Here is an 18,067-nt window from a genome sequence, read left to right on the forward strand (position 1 = left end):
CTTTGCAGTTACCTCTGCAATGCTACGTAGCTCTGTGGTCATATAAATGAAGAATACAAACTCATAATTACTTTTCTTTCATTTTTTTAATAAAAGATTTATCTTTTGTGTTATTTTTACACATTTTAAGGCATCATGCACAAACAAAGTAAGCTAAAGTAAAGGCATTATGCTTACCCTCTACCAAAAATGATATGCCCTAACAGTTGAAGATTTTGCAGTTAAAAATAAGTTTGTACAAATATGGCATGTAAGCTGGCATGTCAGTGAATCTCGAGGCAGAACGTCAACTGCTTTCACTGTTTTTGTAAACATGGCTTGGAGCAAAATAGGGCTGAGGAAAAGACAAGAGAAAGGGAAAGCATGCTTCAACGTGGGGATACATTTCCCTGAAAAGCATGCAATGCATCTTAAATCATATTTACAATGCATTATTTTCCTGCCAACAGAATTTTTTTTTTTAATTGAATCAATTAAAGTTAAGACGATAAAAAGTATTCCGACAATTACAGACAGACTGACCGACAGAAAGAAAGAATGTGTCCATAATGTTCCCCAACACCAACGCGGATCCGATACGTCATCAAATAAAACACTACAAGATTTTTTTAATAAGTGAAGAATTGTAGACATACCTCCAAATACAGGGAGTATTGCAACCATAAAACGACTGAAGGCTGCTTTAAGTTTTTCTGTATTCATTTCATAAAGTTTTGTATGAAATTAACCTGTAAGTAGGGCTTCAAATTTTGTTTAAAAAAATCTTGTAGTTTCCACCGTAGACAAAGATCTGGGAGTTGCCGGGTAGCTTTGGCACAGTTGTGTCCAGTTGTGCTCTTTTGTGGCGATCCCTGTGCGTTATACAATGTTGAAGACCATGGAAAGATACTGTTCATATGAAACCTGGATCCAGCCATCCTGGTCCGTATCATACCGCCTGAACACATCGGTCAACCTCTGCGGAAAGAAGGGGGGAAATAGTGAGTTTAAATAATCGTTTGTATCTCGATTCCTCCCCAAAGTCTCCAATGCATAAAGTATCATATTACATGTTAAAATCAATATTTGACAACAGTATCATTATCACATTTCATTAAGGTCCTACTATAGTTAATAGATTCAATACTGTGTGACTAAATATGAAGTGGGTTTTACTCTTTACTTCTGGAGAGGCAGATATTTTAACTCAAGGATATCCTTTGAAATCTAGGTCTGAGTAGAGAGCCGAAAAAGTAAATGGTTGACATCTCTAGAGCTATTATGAAACCTCAGGTGATACTTTATATCCTGGTGAAAGGGAAACTTGTGTCTTAATGAAAGGTTATAGTTATGGCAGCTTCCATTACCACTCTATTTGTGTGAAATCCCTGAAACGGAACATAAAGGATCAAGAGGAACTTCAACGGGAGATTTATAATCTAAAAAGGGAGGGCTGTAATGCGTTTCTTAAGTATGCATAATTAAAACTCCCTTTTGATCCCTTTGAATTGCAGAGCAGCCTCATTGTGTTGCAGGTAGTACACCGCCAGACAGCCTATACTTATGCATATGTGTGGAGAAAATACATGAATAACTCATGTCACGTGTTACCTGTAGTACGATGCAGCACTGGATGAAGTCATCGAAGGCAACCTGTCCCTTCCTCTGGCGGTCGAACTTCTCTATCAGCGTGCAGTAGAACTGTTCTGATAGACGATAACCTGCACACAAGAAAACAAGACATTAACAATGAACTGCATAGAGATTGGAACTCATTTAAGTCTGCATTTTAAACAATCCCAAGCTCCTGCTCCAAACACCCGAGGCCCCTCTGTAATTGCCACCATTAATATGATACATTCTTATTAGTGAGCAGTTACCCTCGCTGTAAGTGAAATGTATATTCAGCAGCGTATTGACTTTGGCTGACTTGTATTTACTGAAGACAAACAAAAGCCTGGACAACACAAAGACAAACACAGATCATGGGAAATGAAAAATAAATGACACATTTCTCTTGAATAAGTTGTCGTAAACATGATTGTTTTTGCGCTCAATCACACATTTGGATTTGTCCCCAACAGTTTGTTCTGCATTGTAAATAGCAAGCTGCAACTGCACGTCTGTGTCGTAAAACTACATGAGAGAAATTCCACACTGTTTCTTTAATAAACGTTTCCAACGGCATGCTGGTTCACTCAAGCTTACACAGAGCTAATAAAAAGACAGAATCTGACCTTTTGACCCCGAGGAAAGACACTCCTAGAGACAGCTTCAGAGCCCTTCACCACATTCACCCCCAAGTAAATATCCCAGCATACTTTGTGTCTCACCAAATCCAGAGAGTGCCTGCTTGAGCTCGTTCTTATCGATGAAGCCCGAGTTGTCCCTGTCGTAGTTCCGGAAGATGTTCTGCCAGTCTGTGATGTACTTCCACACGCCGGCAAACTCGTTGAAGCTCACCCCGCCTTTATTTTCCCTGTCGAACATGGCTGTGGGAAAGAATGAGACATTATTCACTCTCTGTCTCTTATAACAATACACAGCACAGTGCAGTTAGGGCAGATCGTGTGACCAGAAAGCAGAAATAGCACCACATATAGTTTTAAAGAGCTGTCACAGAGCTGAAAAGTGTAATCTGTGGGTCTCACACTTCACTTACTCCTGCCTCAGAAAACTACTTTAGAACAGAGAAAACTGCTTCATCGCCTCCACCAGTACTTTACTCCTCACCCTCATGCGGTTCAATCCAATTACCTCCCAACAAAGGGAGTGTTATCACGGGGTATGCTCCTTGCTAGGGGACTATTAAACAATGGCTTTACTGAGTATGGAAAAGTAGGAAGGGGAAGCGATGGGATTAGAGGAATTTACTCTGCTAGTCACACAACAAAAAGGGAACAGTGCACATAAGACCCGGGGAGAGATCATGCTATTTTTAGGCAATAGCCTAGGTCTCAGATATATACAAATATATAAAAAACATGTCTATGAAGTGTTTTGCTCAAAATACAAAACAGATCACCCATTCTAGACATGCCTCATATCCCTCTATTTCACTTCCTGTTTCAAAAGTGCTGATTTGGGGGATAAAGCTTTTAAAAATTAATTGATAAAAAAAAGGAGGGGGCTGAGCTCATGCGGGACCCGGCAGCTACTGTCTAAACTAAATACTGCCGTGATGAAACGCCATATCATGGATTATCAAGGATTCTCTCTGAAACAGTATGGAGCTCAAAGGCTTTCTCTCTTGCCGGTTATACCAAAAGGTGAGTTCCTTTTTACTTCCTGCTTCTTCACACACATGCTCTCCAGTACAGGTTAGCTCTGAGTGTTAGCGATGCTAATGTAAACAACGACCATATTACGTCCAAAACAGTCGGGCATTGTTTCTGATAGCAACGTTTCTGATAGGGCCGTGGGTCCACATTTCAGATATGACGTCATATGGGACGCAAATCTGGATCAGCTCCGTTGTAGCCCCGTCTTTAGAGATTTGGGTACGGAGGAAAGGAGAGAGGGTTTTATTTTCTGACGCTGCGTGAGTTCCCCGACACACCGGGGACACATCTTCATGTATAAAAGACATCAAAAAGTGCATTTTGCATGATAGGTCCCCTTTAAAATATTTTAAAAAAGCAATAGCAGAAAATGAGCCAGGATTTTATTGTAAAAAAACGACATCCTCTACATTCAAAACATATGTTGAGGCACAGTCAGCACATGACAACTGTTTTAGGACTGCACACAGATCAATATTTGGAGTGAGAGGGAATTGGCTGCTCCATTTCGAGACAAACTTTCCCTGTTCTTGCTGATGCTCTTTTCTCCCGTTATTAATGTCTGCAGGTTTCCACTACAGCAGCAGTGACTGGAGCCAGAGATAAGTGTGTGTCTGTCTCCAGATTACTCAAACGGTGATGAATTTATCAAGTTGTCATGGAGAGGAGGCAAATAAATAACAAAGAACAACGAGGGGGTTGTGTAGAATTTGGCCGGGTCACGGTCAGCGGCTACTTACAGATGATGGAGCGCACCGTCACTGGGTTGAATGGAGTCCATGTGCCTGTGAGACAAAAGAAATACAAGGTTAGAAACAACAACACAGTAAAACAGACTAGTGGGTTGATTGGTATCCAATGTAAGAACAGATATGAAATGACTTCCTGAGATTAAAGACCGAAGATAGGTGATAAAACAACAGATAACCCAGCTTCAGAATTATGATGGGAAAAAAAGTCATATGCTACGTTTTCAGAAGAGATTTGGAAGATTGCACAAAGACTGACAAGCACAGAAACTGAGAGCAGCTGGTGTTGCCAATATTATCTGACATATTGTAACAACCAGAAATGTAAACACCGGTAGTCACTCACGGTAACACCAACCAACAGCGAATCACTGGCTGGGTGGGCGTCACCGTGAGTGACTACCTGTGTTTGCATAGTAAGTCAAACTGTCACAATATGACACCTCTCGGCTAAACTTTAGCATAAAAGCAGAGTTTTGATCAGGAACGATCCATCTTTGTGTCTTCAGTTTAGTAAAGAAAATAAAGTCTCTTCAGACAAATTTAGATAAGTGAAAAGGACATTTAGTAGTAATATTACATCTTAGAATACAAATATATAATAACTTGCTATCCAATGGAAGCCAGTGTAAGACTGCAGACATCATGATCCATCTTTAAAGGGGCCCCAATATGATAGTTTTCTGTTTCATATGTTTGTATTTTGTGCCTGACATGTTTCCATGCTTTTATGTTCAAAAAGCTATTTTCTCCCTCTGTCCGAAACCAGAGCCCAGTCTGCTCTGATTGGTTAGCTGGTCGGCTCTGTTGTGATTGGTCAACGGCTTAGAGATGTCCCGCCCCTTACGTGCAATGTGCAATGTGTGTGCAAGTGCTAGCCAATAGAAGTGCGAGTCCTACATATAGATGTCACTATCTTGTGGAAGTAAACAACGGAGTCCAATTGAGGCATTTCAGGCATTGGTCTTGTATTGGTTGACACTTTGTCCACACACACACACACACACACACACACACACACACACACACACACACACACACACACACACACACACACACACACACACACACACACACACACACACACACACACACACACACACACACACACACACACACACACACACACACACACACACACACACACACACACACACACACACACACACACACACACACACACACACACACACACACACACACACACACACACACACACACACACACACACACACACACACACACACACACACACACACACACACACACACACACACACACACACACACACACACACACACACACACACACACACACACACACACACACACACACACACCTCACCAGGAAGTTTAAATCCAGTGACATCCTAGAATCTTATCACAACAGAAATAAAACGCAAGTGGAAGTTGTTAAAACAAACGACTCAAAAGCAGCTTGCCACATTGTATGTCTCTTTTTACGCATGGGGAAAACTCTTTAATCTTCTGAATGTGAATATAGTGTCATTTATATGAGCAGGAAAAGACTGACTGGGCTTTAGCTCTGCAGCATTTTATACTTTATAGCTTTCTCTTCACACTCTCAAGACGCTGAGATTTATCTGGCCGTCGGGATCCTTGCTGACTCACCATCTCACTTTATTACAGAGGCCCGACAGTTCAGGAGCAGAAATAAAGACTAGTGAGGAAGCAGGGAAGACACAAGAGGAGAGAACAATACAGAGAAGGCAGAGGAGAGATGGCAAAGGCAACAAAAGAGAAGACACTAGGAGACGGGAAGAAGCACAAAAGCTTTTGCACTTTAGTTTCTGTTGCAGTAACCTGAACACTTCTGTCTACTTCTGCTGACCTAAGATTCATCACTGCAACGCTATCTGCGAACCCCCCCAAACAACGGCAGACTTTTAGATTCTTATTCACACTGTGTGGCTTTTAGGGCCATGTTTTGGCCAGAATCTGGGCATAGGATACGTATCAAATTGTTATGAATCAATATATTGCCATACTTTGAGATATGATTGGCTTTTTTAAATCCCCTCAAAAACTCTGTAAAAGTGTCCAAATAAATTATAAAAAGAGGCAGGAATGGCTTTAAGACGCCTCAGGATTTTACGATGCTAAATATATACTCCAGATTTTGTATTTGAATGTTCAAAGAAGGCACTCAACATTTCCTTCCTCTTCCTGGGTTTTGTTTTATTGATGAGCGAGGCTGTCTGGGACTGGGCCCCAAGGCTCACACTGAGGCTGGGGTTTGGGCCAAAATCTATATTGCTATCCTCTCTATTGGAGTGGGGATCTAAAGTATTAGAAGTGTGACAAAAATCTCATGTCTCCGATAAGTTTTTTTTATTTGAACCATTTTCTGACCAAATTAAAACAAAATAAGTTCTTTAGAAACTATACAGTAACTATGGAATGAGTTTCAGGAATTTTAAAAGGTCTTCTCCTTTAAATCCGACCACACCGGGATGCATTATATTAGTTAGGTCTATAAAAACAGATTTAACGGCATAAACTTTGCCAGACACTAGTGCTGCATTCAGGTGCTTTTTATTAATTTGTCTGGTACTTGGTTGATGACCGAATAACTGCAAAACCAATGAAAGGCCCATCGGACCTAGTTTTGCTTTTTGCTTCATGCTAATTAGCCAGTGTTAGCACACAGAGTGTAACACAAGGTAAACATGAGCATGTTTTTCTACTGCAAATGGGTGTTACTTATTAGCATGTGCACTTTAATAAAGACAGTTATAAGATAATATCCATCAAAGTCTGGCTGATTAATGAGTCTTTCTACTTTACTGGTGTCTGACCATGACCAAACATTTACAGATTCAAATTAGATGACAATACCCACAGATTAAACAGAAAAAGATACAGAGACATCCCAAATCTGCTTGTCATGTCAGAATAAATGTTGCTTTAGCATTGGCACCATCAGCAAAATGACCAAAGGCAGAGAACAAGCTGTGACCTTCTCACTGAAACACACACACCAGTAGCAAGCTGTGATGTCACCTATGTATGCCAGACAGACTGCGGCTGCCCAGTGTGAGGTGGTCATACTGGTTGAGATGTGTGTGTGCGTCTGCATTTGCAAACTGGCACAATACACCCTCTGTCCCGTCCACACACTGCGCTCTCTCACTGGGGGTGAGGTTGAGAGAGAGAGAAGTGAGAGGGAGGAGGGGAGAGAGGAAATGTAGGAGGTGAGGAGAGAGGGAGGCTGCTGGAAAAACAGGGTGGACAGACCGCAGCGTATACTAACACATATAACGGCTGTGCTGGAGCTCAGTGACACACTTGTACACACTTGTACACACACACACACACACACACACACACACACACACACACACACACACACACACACACACACACACACACACACACACACACACACACACACACACACACACACACACACACACACACACACACACACACACACACACACACACACACACACACACACACACACACACACACACACACACACACACACACACACACACACACACACACACACACGCTTGACTTTAAACACAAACACATTCTCAGCTACACATCTTAAGTAGATTCTCAGAATATCCCAAGGTAACGGTTTGACTTTCAGATGTAAAAGAAAAATAATGAATTATACTTTACAATAATGAACTTTAAGGTAGGATGAATCAAGGGACGTGCATCATCTTTACCAAATCATCATCACCTTGTCTTCCTGGTGCTGACATTTATATTTGGACAAAGTGGGAGGGAAAATTATGTCCAGAAGTTTGGAATCACCTGTTCACTCATGTGTCTTACCTCTTAAGAATAGTAACTACCCGTAATTTTCGGACTATAAGGCGCACCTGAATATAAGCCGCAGCAGCTAAATTGAATGATGTGTACATATATAAGCCGCACTGGACTATAAGCCGCAGGTGTTTTAATGTTTGATTACCATATGTAAGGGTTCGTGCACAGAGGGGATTGTCGGGAAAGAGAGGGCTGTTTGAGGAAGCTCCCATTTATTAACATTTCAACAAACAAGTTGCATATTTGCATAACGTATTCAAGTGTTACCATTTAGTGCAATAGTAGCTATAGAACATGTTCTGTGCTGTGTAAACTGTACTGTATCACATAGCGTTTCAGACACACAAACTTTTCAACTTTCAAACTTAAACGGTGCGCTCCCAGCGCACGTACCGGCAGTGATCTACAGCAGTGGTTTTCAACCAGTGGTACGGGGACAAACTGTCTCGCTCTCGTAATGTCTGTCTGTCTTGCTCTCGTTCTGTCTCTCGTACCACTCTTGGTTCCACTTTTACTTTTGCGCGCTACCTGTCTCACTCTTTTCCGGCCTCCAGCTTTTCCTGCTGGAGCCCGCCGCTTAAAGGTGGGGGACGCGGACCGGCCATAGAGCCCATAGAGTTAAAGGTGGTGGACTGTAACCTGTAAAATCCATAGATTTTAGGAGGTCCCCTAGTGGCCGTTAGCTGTACAAATCCATAGATTAGCCGCACCGTTATATAAGCCGCAGGGTCGAAAAATGGGAAAAAAGGCGCGGCTTATAGTCCGAAAATTACGGTAACTGGCCAATTTGATCAGTCAGCTACATATAGTCATTCTCAGTTTGTGTTTGTGGTTGATGCATAGCATGTCATGTGTGAGACAGACCAGCAGGATGGGATCATGAATCTAGTCACTAATAAACAGTGCCTCAAACTGTAAGCAAACACTTAAAGTGTAAACCACAGTTAGTGAATCCACGAAGCTTCTCATCCTCTATTAACTATAACAGACATAAGCAGGTTGCTTGCTGTTAAATACCAACCAACGATGTGCAATATGTGCTATTTGTGCAATATATATGCCGTTAATAACTGTGCAAAATATACCTGGCTGCTAAATCCTAAGAACTGTTACAGGATGTGTATTTTGTAAATTGTGTAACTTTTTATTTTATTCAATTTTGTATTAACTTTTTTTTTACTTTAATACTTTTTTATGCATTTAACATTATGTAACATTAAGCTCTCTTTGGCTATTTTTCTGCTGTAACAACTTAGATTCCCCCTCTGTGGGACTAATAAAGGTATTCTGATTCTGAGAATTGAGAACGGGAATATTGAAATAGCTCAACACACAGGCTATAAGGGCTGCAAGATTTGAAAAAAACAAACATATATACTGTTATTGCAATGACGATAGGATTCGATACATTAGAGAGAATGTCAATTTATAAAACATTATTCACATATTAAAAGGATGAGGGTGAGTTTAGGACCATACAAGGATGTTTAGTATTTAAAACATCCTAAACTAAGCTGGGACTTCTGTGCAGCTTCACAATACCTCATTCAGATATTTTTACATATTTTGTCAACACCAAATATTGCTCTTACTGTAATTTGAATATTGCAATTTGTATCATATTCCCATGAATGATGCAGCCCTACCAGCTATCAAAAACAAATGCCCACTGCCATTTACCTCAACCGCAGTGTAACCAAGCTCTACAAAATGCTACAAATGTAGATGTGTAAAGGGAAGAGTAGTTGAATGAGTCTTACTATTCAGCCAACTCTGCATTCTGCCCTGCAAGCCTGTGCTCTCTCAATCGTATAAGCAATTTGAGTGGCTATTACCGCTCCTACACACTGAATACATAACTCGAGGAGGAGTATAAATCTGTGTGCGCAGGAGTGTGGGAGAGCATGACGGAAAGTCGGTATGATGTCTACTCACTGCTGAGCGTTGGAAGGCCAAAGAACTCTATATTTATATCAAATGGCACAGATACAAGACGGCCATATTAGTGTCTCAACAGGGGTTATATTGTCACACCCAAACAGACTGATGGAGGGATGGAGTGAGGGAGGGAAAATAAGAGAGCTTACGCTAACTAATGTAGCATAAGCAAGGAAAAGGGAGAGAAAGCAGGAAAAAGGGAGGACAAACAGACAGGGGACACAGCAGGAAATGAGTACGTGAGACTGAGAGGACGAATGCTGCATCTATGTGTCATGTAGTCATGTAATTTTGTTGGTTTGTGATTAACACAAGTCACATTTGTATCCACCGCGAGCAATGCCGTGCTTATACTCTAATCTGTTATTACTAGAAATGTTGACAGAGAACAGAGAGCCTCAAAAGCATCAAAACACTTAAAAAAAGACGAGACAAAAACGATTGAAATAACCCGCGGGGAAAACTGAACAGAGGACAGAAACATGAAAGGGGGAGCTGACAGATTTCACAAGTGTAAAAAGTCAAGTACTGAAGAGATGAGATAAGAAATAAGAGAGAGAGAGTGTGGTGCAGAAAGCGGAGAGGATGGAGGAGTGTAAACTGCAACAGCCCCAACAACCCTGCCTCCCTCACACTGTGCTCTCCTGAGGGGGGAAAGAGGGGGAGGAGAATAGAAGAGATAAACGATATAGACAGAGGTCAAGGGGACAACAGCAGGATGGGAAACAAAGCTTGTTTCAGAGAGCGGGGCAGAAATTACTCCTAAAACCTGGAAACAAGTTCAACACTTCCGGTTCACTCAAGTTATTTTTTACGTGTTTGTCGTTGGATGCCTAAAATAAAATCTGCAGTTAACACAAGCTTTCAAGATTTCAGGTTTTGATCTGCATCAGTAAATACCCCACTCATGAATATCCAACACGTCTATGTGTCGTAAAAGATCTGTTGCTAACAAGTGACTAAATGAGACAACTAACACGCAAAAACATTAGCCGCTTTAGCTTAGCGGTGGGGACGCATGCTATAATGACGTAACTAGTTGTAGCCTAGCGTTAGCGTTTTTACATCTGGTGATTGCATTTACGCCTCAAAAATCATAAAGTGGTGTTAATATGTGGAGATTATCCTGCTGGACAAAATGTGTAAGAATCATAGACATGTTTTTGCCACAGAGCTCTTTTTATCCTCAAGTTCTTTTTTTTGAGGGAGCCCTTGTGATGCTACCTTCAGGGTCCGCCTAAAAAAATATGTCACCACTGCACCACGACTCTACTGTGTGAGGTAAATGAAAGCAGTATTTGCAGGGTCTGTGGAGCCCTGACAGACGTGCGGACAGTGACAGGGTTGGTGGCTTCAGCGGGGACAGGATGCAGCGATGTGTGTGTTCAGCTTCAGTGGCTCAGTTTCATGTCACAGTGAGAATAATGAACCGGCGCAATCTGGACCGGGAAACCTGCCGTTCTCTCCCATGTACACAGCGAGGCGCACAACAATGAAACAATCACGTTAAGCCTGTAACAACGCAAAGCCTGTTCAGTACTGACCCTTGGCTGTAAATGCGCACCAAATGTTCAACACTCACACATACTCGAGATAATCAAACGTGCTCATGCATACACAAACACACACAAATCAGTATGCTGAACCAGAGCCACTGCGCAGCCTGATAACAGCTTCTCTCACTGCTGCTGATGCTGCTGGCTTCAACACTTCGCTTTTTTTTTTTTTACTCTGTAGTGCCCAGAAAAAATGAACTTCTGAGGAGAGTCATCTGCTCAGAAGTCTTTGACAAGGCCATCAGCTCAAAAGGAATTATATAACAAGAGGAAAAGCTACACCTGTGCTTTCATTTCTACAAAGCTCCGAATTGACCATTACCATATTTCAATCTGTTTCGATGCGATGAAGGTCAAGACGGAGGCGATGCTGATGCAGTGTTGTGTGTGGGCAGGATGAAAACAGATATGTGATCAGCCTGTTACTTTCCTCACTCTGTGAAAGTGTAACACCGGCAGGATTTGAGTAGAGAAGATGACCGGGTATCATTAATTCAACACTTCTCCCCAAACAGCCTTGCTGAATCACAAGTATCCCTCTTTCTGCTGTTCAGAGGGCCCTTGGTGGGAGCTGGACCCTTAATCCTGTTTGAACCAGCCTCCTCCTCCTCCTCCTGAGCTACACACACAGGAACAGAGATCGAACTTCCATCACAGGCGGTTGTAATTCTCATGTTCGATCCCTCCTTACTCCCTCTTCATGCTGATTATTTCCTCGGATCAACTCCCATATTGACGCACAGAAAACACTTCTCGCTGATTCACAAGATTTTTTCTATTTTTAATTGACAGATCACTACCTCGTACCAATCAAGCTTTCGGTTCTCACACAGCACACACACAGTTTAAAATGAAGGATTTCGGGAAGATCACCACGCAAATGAAAGCTTGGTGTTTCCACTACTACTATGCGATCATTTGAATCGAAATGAGCGGATATTGACGCCCATTCATCAGTCGGATAACTATTATTCAAGAGGGCGCAACAACATGCACCTCAAATGGAAAAACAATGTAATGGAAATATGCCATAAGGGTGTGTTTCATGTAAGAATGTGAGGAAGGTTATATCAGATCTGTGTAAAGCGATAAGGAGAATGCCTTTCTCTACATTTTAAAAAGATAATCAGCCACTTTAATGTAGATTTGGGATTTGTGTTGATGGCGGTAATCGGAAAAATCCTTATTGGTACTTTCTTCCACAAGCAGTGTCATTTATCCTGACAGTGACATCACAGCGTTGAGTCGGCTGTCTTCTCAGGGACACTGAGCTACAGTCATGTATTCTCTTAGAAGCTCATAAACTTTCCACCTGCGTCTCTGCTACCCTGAGACAAAAATAAAACTCCCGTTCTTTTTTAACAGAGTTCACCAGACAAACCTGGGATACAAAAAAAAATCACAATCCATTTCTCTCCTTAGGCGTGGCAGCTGCTTAAATCAAAGAGTGGCAGAGAGCAATGGTGTGTAGCGAGGAGAGGGATGGAGGAATAAAGAAGACAGAAGAAAGTGGAAAGAGAGTGGGAGACGGAGCAGAAATGATCAGAAATAAGGAGAAGGAAACAAAAAAAAAGGGAATGGCACCACTGATGCATACCATTCGATAAGGCCTGCTGAAGCTCGGAGTCTGATATCGTTCCACTACGGTCCTTGTCCACCCTGGGGAAGAAAGCAAAGATTAGATACCGGTGTATTAACTACTTCACACACCCACACACAATAGCAGCGAGCATAAACACTCGCCGGTGGAAACGTTATCCTCCTGAGTGTGTGTTGCCCGTCAACGGCCCACTGAGAATGAATGGAGCTCACTGATCGGGACACACAAGGCAGCTTGTACACTCGTGGCTCCCCTGGGACCTGTGTGTGTGTGTGTGTGTGTGTGTGTGTGTGTGTGTGTGTGTGTGTGTGTGTGTGTGTGTGTGTGTGTGTGTGTGTGTGTGTGTGTGTGTGTGTGTGTGTGTGTGTGTGTGTGTGTGTGTGTGTGTGTGTGTGTGTGTGTGTGTGTGTGTGTGTGTGTGTGTGTGTGTGTGTGTGTGTGTGTGTGGATTATGAGACAGCAAAAAGTGAAACTGAATGTTGGCAACTGAGGGGAATGATAAAGTGCTACCAGCAGACAGAATGCAATTATCTCAGAAAATCTTACATATTTTTTAAAGAAGGAAACCAAAAGTAAAACCGTTTGATGGTTCGGATGGGCGAGCTGAAACATTATATAAAAAGAGCGTATGAGTTAACATACTCTTAAACACTTAGCCGACAATGTCCCCAGTTCGATTCTGGGCATGGGTCTCTGTTGACATTTAAACAGTTTAATTTGGGCTTTGGGACATTATGATTTATTATACGACTCATTTCAGTCTGACGTTTTATAGGCCAACCAGTAATGAAAACCGATAAGTGGCAGTTTATTTAATAGGGCTACAATACACCTAAAGATTATCTTCATTGTTAAGTATTCCTTAATGTATGTGTCTTTTCAAATAATGTATAAAAAGATTCATTTGGAAAGGGGAAGTCAGACTTACAATCAAAGTCATTCAGTTTACAGTTACCGATAACACTCAAGGGGAAATACATTCTAGAGGCTAGAAGCAGAACATTACATGTCACTTGTTAGACGCTTTTATCCAAAGCGACTTACATACTCAATACTGTGGACAATCCCCACAGGAGCAATATGGGGTGAAGTGTCTCAGGGACACAACGACATGCTGACTGCAGTGGGGTTTGAACCTTTGCTACCCTGATCCGAACACCAACGCTCTAGCCACTGCGCCAAACGCCTCCTCAGAACATGTTTGGCATTTCTACAAGACAAATGAATTCAATGACTCATTTATTATCACAGAGATCATTTTTTATTCTGTGTCAGTATTTAAAGGAATAACTGAAAAGGGGCTTGAGTGTACAACTACATATATTCCAGGGAGGGGCTGAAGAAAATCCAACAGATGACGGCAAAGCCACACTTAAGTGTCTAAAGGAAGGACAGAGGAACGGGCTGTGAAGGTATGGAAAAATCTGAGAGGCTTCTATTTTTAGTCTCCATTGTCTCAAAATCATCATTAAACACCTCTTATCCATGAGTTGAATGAGAGCAAACAAACTTGTAGATTAGTGAGATGATGCAATGTTGTGTATACATTTCAATAACCTCCAGGAGTTGAGTTTATCTGCTTGTGTTTGATCAGTCAGAATAGAGCTTTAAAAAGTGTTCTGAACATCCAGGAATGAGCAAGCATGAGGGAAAGCCTTCAGTTAAAACATGTACGACAAAGATATAAGAAAACTGTAAGAGCATCTAGTTTCAAAAACAACTACATTACTTTTGAAATATGTGTGTCTTTAAGTGTAGTACACGAAAGTTAGCTATTAAGATACACTTACAAAACTCATAGAACAGAGTAACAACTGTGACTAGGCTGTGTCATGAATAACAAGGTTCAAGGTTCTTTATTTAGTCAGACGAACAAAGCTAGAGTGTAGTTATTATGCCGATAGAAATCTTGTGTCACAGCAGGCTGTAACAGGCCTTGAAGTATGAAACGTAGCTCAGTCAAACTTCCAGTGACTCAGTTGGTCCTCAGCAAGCTGCCTGGCCCAACCTGACTCACACACACACCAAATACCAGCATAGAAGAAGAAAGCAGAGGGGGATGGGGAACCCCGGCCTACAAAATAAAACCTCAGACCCGGCCCAGTGCTGACTTTGTGGGCTGGGTTTCTTTACGTGCGGTTATATATCTCCATGTCTCTACAGTGATCAGCTATAAGCCTATGTGTACTCCTCGCTTTACTTTCCATACTTAAATAAAGAAAAACAAACACAAGGCGACCCGACTGCTCTCCACGGGGAGAAAAACAGCTCCAAACATGCCTCCATAAATGAGAGCTTTGACACGCTGAAGGCGAGGAGTGGTTGGGTTGGTGAAGGCAGTGGGGGTACCCTGCCTTCACCAAGCACTGATTGATTAACTCAAAGAAGTATGTGTACTATGTAGCATAAGCTCTCCCCTTCTCTCCCATCTCATCCAGTCTGAGGGGAAGTAACCTCGCCAGACTTAACATAAGAGACCCTAAAAAGTGAAACATCATTAGATCTCCCTCGTGCCGGGAAGCAGACATCTGGTGCGTCCATCTTCACGCTGTCAGGCACAGAACTTGTAGGTGAAACCGCAGGAGGACATCAAACACCATGGTTCAGTTTTTTCCCATGTTTCACTGTTTCCTATTGAGCAACCACGTTGGAATAAGGCTCGCAAACAAAGCTCGCCCTACTTTCCATATTTTAAACGATGTCATTCTGGCTCACATAGCGGAGAAAACTAAAGCCGCACTTACAAAACCTTCCAGGGAAATCCTGCTGCACAACAGTCAGTTTCCATGGCTACTTTTTGTAATAATGTTTTTCACCCATGGTTTAACTTGTGGATTAAATAATGAGTCTGTTTTCAGGTGAGACAGTTATCACATCAACTTTACTGTACTTTCAATTCATTCTAGACAAGCCACATGTTCTTCCTACATGTTGTAATCTGTTACTAACAAGTTTGAATATTCTGTCATTTCAAAATGATCAGTATTCATGAAGCAGTATTAGACAATATGTTTTACCTGCATAGCAACCATAGACTGTATATACAAAGACAGCAAACAAATCTGTGTTGTGATCTAAATCCGACTGAAGTTGTTTTTGACTCTTGAAGCGTTGGGTATAGACATACCAACGTCACTCATTCAAAAGCAAGTAAAAAATGACTACCTCATGATTCATAAAGTGGTAAGTCATGGAGTTTAATACGTTTAAAAATAGACAACATTTAGATGACAAATACAGCACGACTACAGTCTACATTGAAACAGACAGAGATTGAATGACTCATGTTTGTCCCACTGTCATTATGATTAGACAGAATAAGGGAGTTCAAAGGTAAGGCTTCAACTAAATGGATACCAGAAGACGGTGCAACAGTTGGACGGTGAGTCATACATTGCTAAATGTGTGTGTTTCTGTGTGTGTGTGACACAGAGATGATAGTCCTCCCACTTCAACTATGCTCTATTGACTCTGGTCACATGACTGAGGGAATTCCAGCACCACTCTGATGGATATTTTCCAGGAGGCAGCAGATGAGGCTGCACAATGCTTGTCATGTGAGAGGTGACTTGTGTTTGTTCACATTATCTTATACATATATGACGTAAAGCGATGTCATGTTAGGTGCTGTTTGCGTGCCTGTGAATTCAAGATTAGGAATGTAAGAGAGATGTTAAAAGATATGAGACAAAATGTGTAGATGAAACCTGAGGTTTTGAGCCATACATTAATAATTTGTTAAGGCTGCTACAAACCTTGCAATGCATGCAATCTCAATGTTGTGAGAAGCAAAGCAGCAGAAAACTGCAGTATTACATAACTCTATAGCTCACTATTACCAGGGGTCAGAGCATATCAAGTATTTCCCTCTCTGCCTACTACTGCAACCTTCTCAGCTGCTGACACACTTTTGACTCAGGCTGTAGTGAAATTGATTAATTTCAGTGCCACTGATACTGTTACATCAGCTCAAGGAAGAATAAGACATAGTATGGTTATGTATTGTGTGAGAGAGCTTTCCACTCTCTTTATGGCAGCCTCCCATAAAAAGTGGCGTCATAAAGACACACAACTGTCAGAATATTTGAGGAAACCCCATCTTGAGAGGATTTGATTTTACTGCTGCAGATATGGTGCAGACACATGCAGTTCAAAGACCCATTCATGAAATATTCTCTCACATCTGTATGTATAAATGGATATACTCAAATTGAATTTAGCTGGAAGAACCCAGAAGAAAGGATTTCAAGGACTCCTGGAGGTCTTTGGACCCCAGTTTGCCAACTCTCCTTGCTGTAGGAGACAGCTCACTGATTGCCTGGCACTTCCTTAAAAGTCGATTATAAAGCTCTGTGACACTGACACACAAGCGGGGTGATAGCTATATGAGCTATGTGTTGTAGCTACACTGTGCATATTATGACCAGGAACTGAAGACCTCAGAAAACACTAATTTGAATGCGGTGCAAAAATAGTTAGAATGACATTGGAGTAAAAAACAACGAGCTTTGAATTAAATATTTCCCTCCAGCGCTCCTCGCTTCCTCTCCGCGCCACACGACAGCGGTTCTCACTGCGGGGCTGAGTGAGAGGCGGTCGGACAAAACCCGCTTTCCCCCACTCACCTCTGGAAGATATTCCACAGAAAAGTCTGGTCCGGAGGTGCGTTGACTTGCGGCGCAGCTCGGTACGGACTGTTGTACGCCATTTTAAAGGGATTGCTCTGCTAAAATAGAGCAACTAACGCCGACAGAGTGTGTTTCCTTCTGCTGTAGTTTCTTCTGTAAGCCGCTTCAATCAGGCTCCACCACCCGACGTTCACGTTACTTCCAGAGGAGTGGCCAATTACTCACCACTACCCATATGGAGGGTGACGTCACGCTTTCCTCTGCTTTTAACTGGGTAAAAATAGAAACTGTAATATTTACAAAAACAAAAATTACACATAACTTATATTTCTACTTGCCCAAATAAATTCAATAAATGTATTTTAAAATACTTGGCATATGCATGGAACATCACCCAAGTTATATGTCACAATCAATGCTATGTTACTGTCAATGTCACTGTGTGTTGTAAAAATGAATGCGTTCACTTTATTTATTTTCATAATTTAACAAGCATAATACAAAAACTGAATAAAATAATGTCCTAGTAA

At 41.7% G+C, this 18,067-nt stretch overlaps 1 protein-coding gene across 2 annotated transcripts; it reads right to left on the reverse strand.

Annotated features, from left to right (window-relative positions):
• Nucleotides 1–69: 69 nt before the first annotated feature.
• pdcd6 (programmed cell death 6) lies at nucleotides 70–17,764 on the reverse strand. Of its 2 annotated transcripts, none has more exons than XM_079661486.1 (6): nucleotides 17,535–17,764; nucleotides 12,907–12,968; nucleotides 4,001–4,045; nucleotides 2,313–2,471; nucleotides 1,591–1,700; nucleotides 70–957 (listed from the first exon to the last, which is right to left on the reverse strand). In XM_079661486.1, exons 1-6 carry the CDS (start codon nucleotides 17,615–17,617, stop codon nucleotides 859–861), a joined length of 558 nt encoding a protein of 185 aa, XP_079517612.1. In that variant the 5' UTR covers nucleotides 17,618–17,764; the 3' UTR covers nucleotides 70–858. The 2 variants fall into 2 exon arrangements, with proteins under 2 accessions (XP_079517612.1, XP_079517611.1); XM_079661485.1 differs by having other exon boundaries at nucleotides 2,301–2,471.
• Between the last annotated feature and the right edge of the window lie 303 nt (nucleotides 17,765–18,067).

Source organism: Notothenia rossii (assembly GCF_949606895.1).
Source record: "Notothenia rossii genome assembly, chromosome: 12".
Taxonomy (NCBI): Eukaryota; Metazoa; Chordata; class Actinopteri; order Perciformes; family Nototheniidae; genus Notothenia; species Notothenia rossii.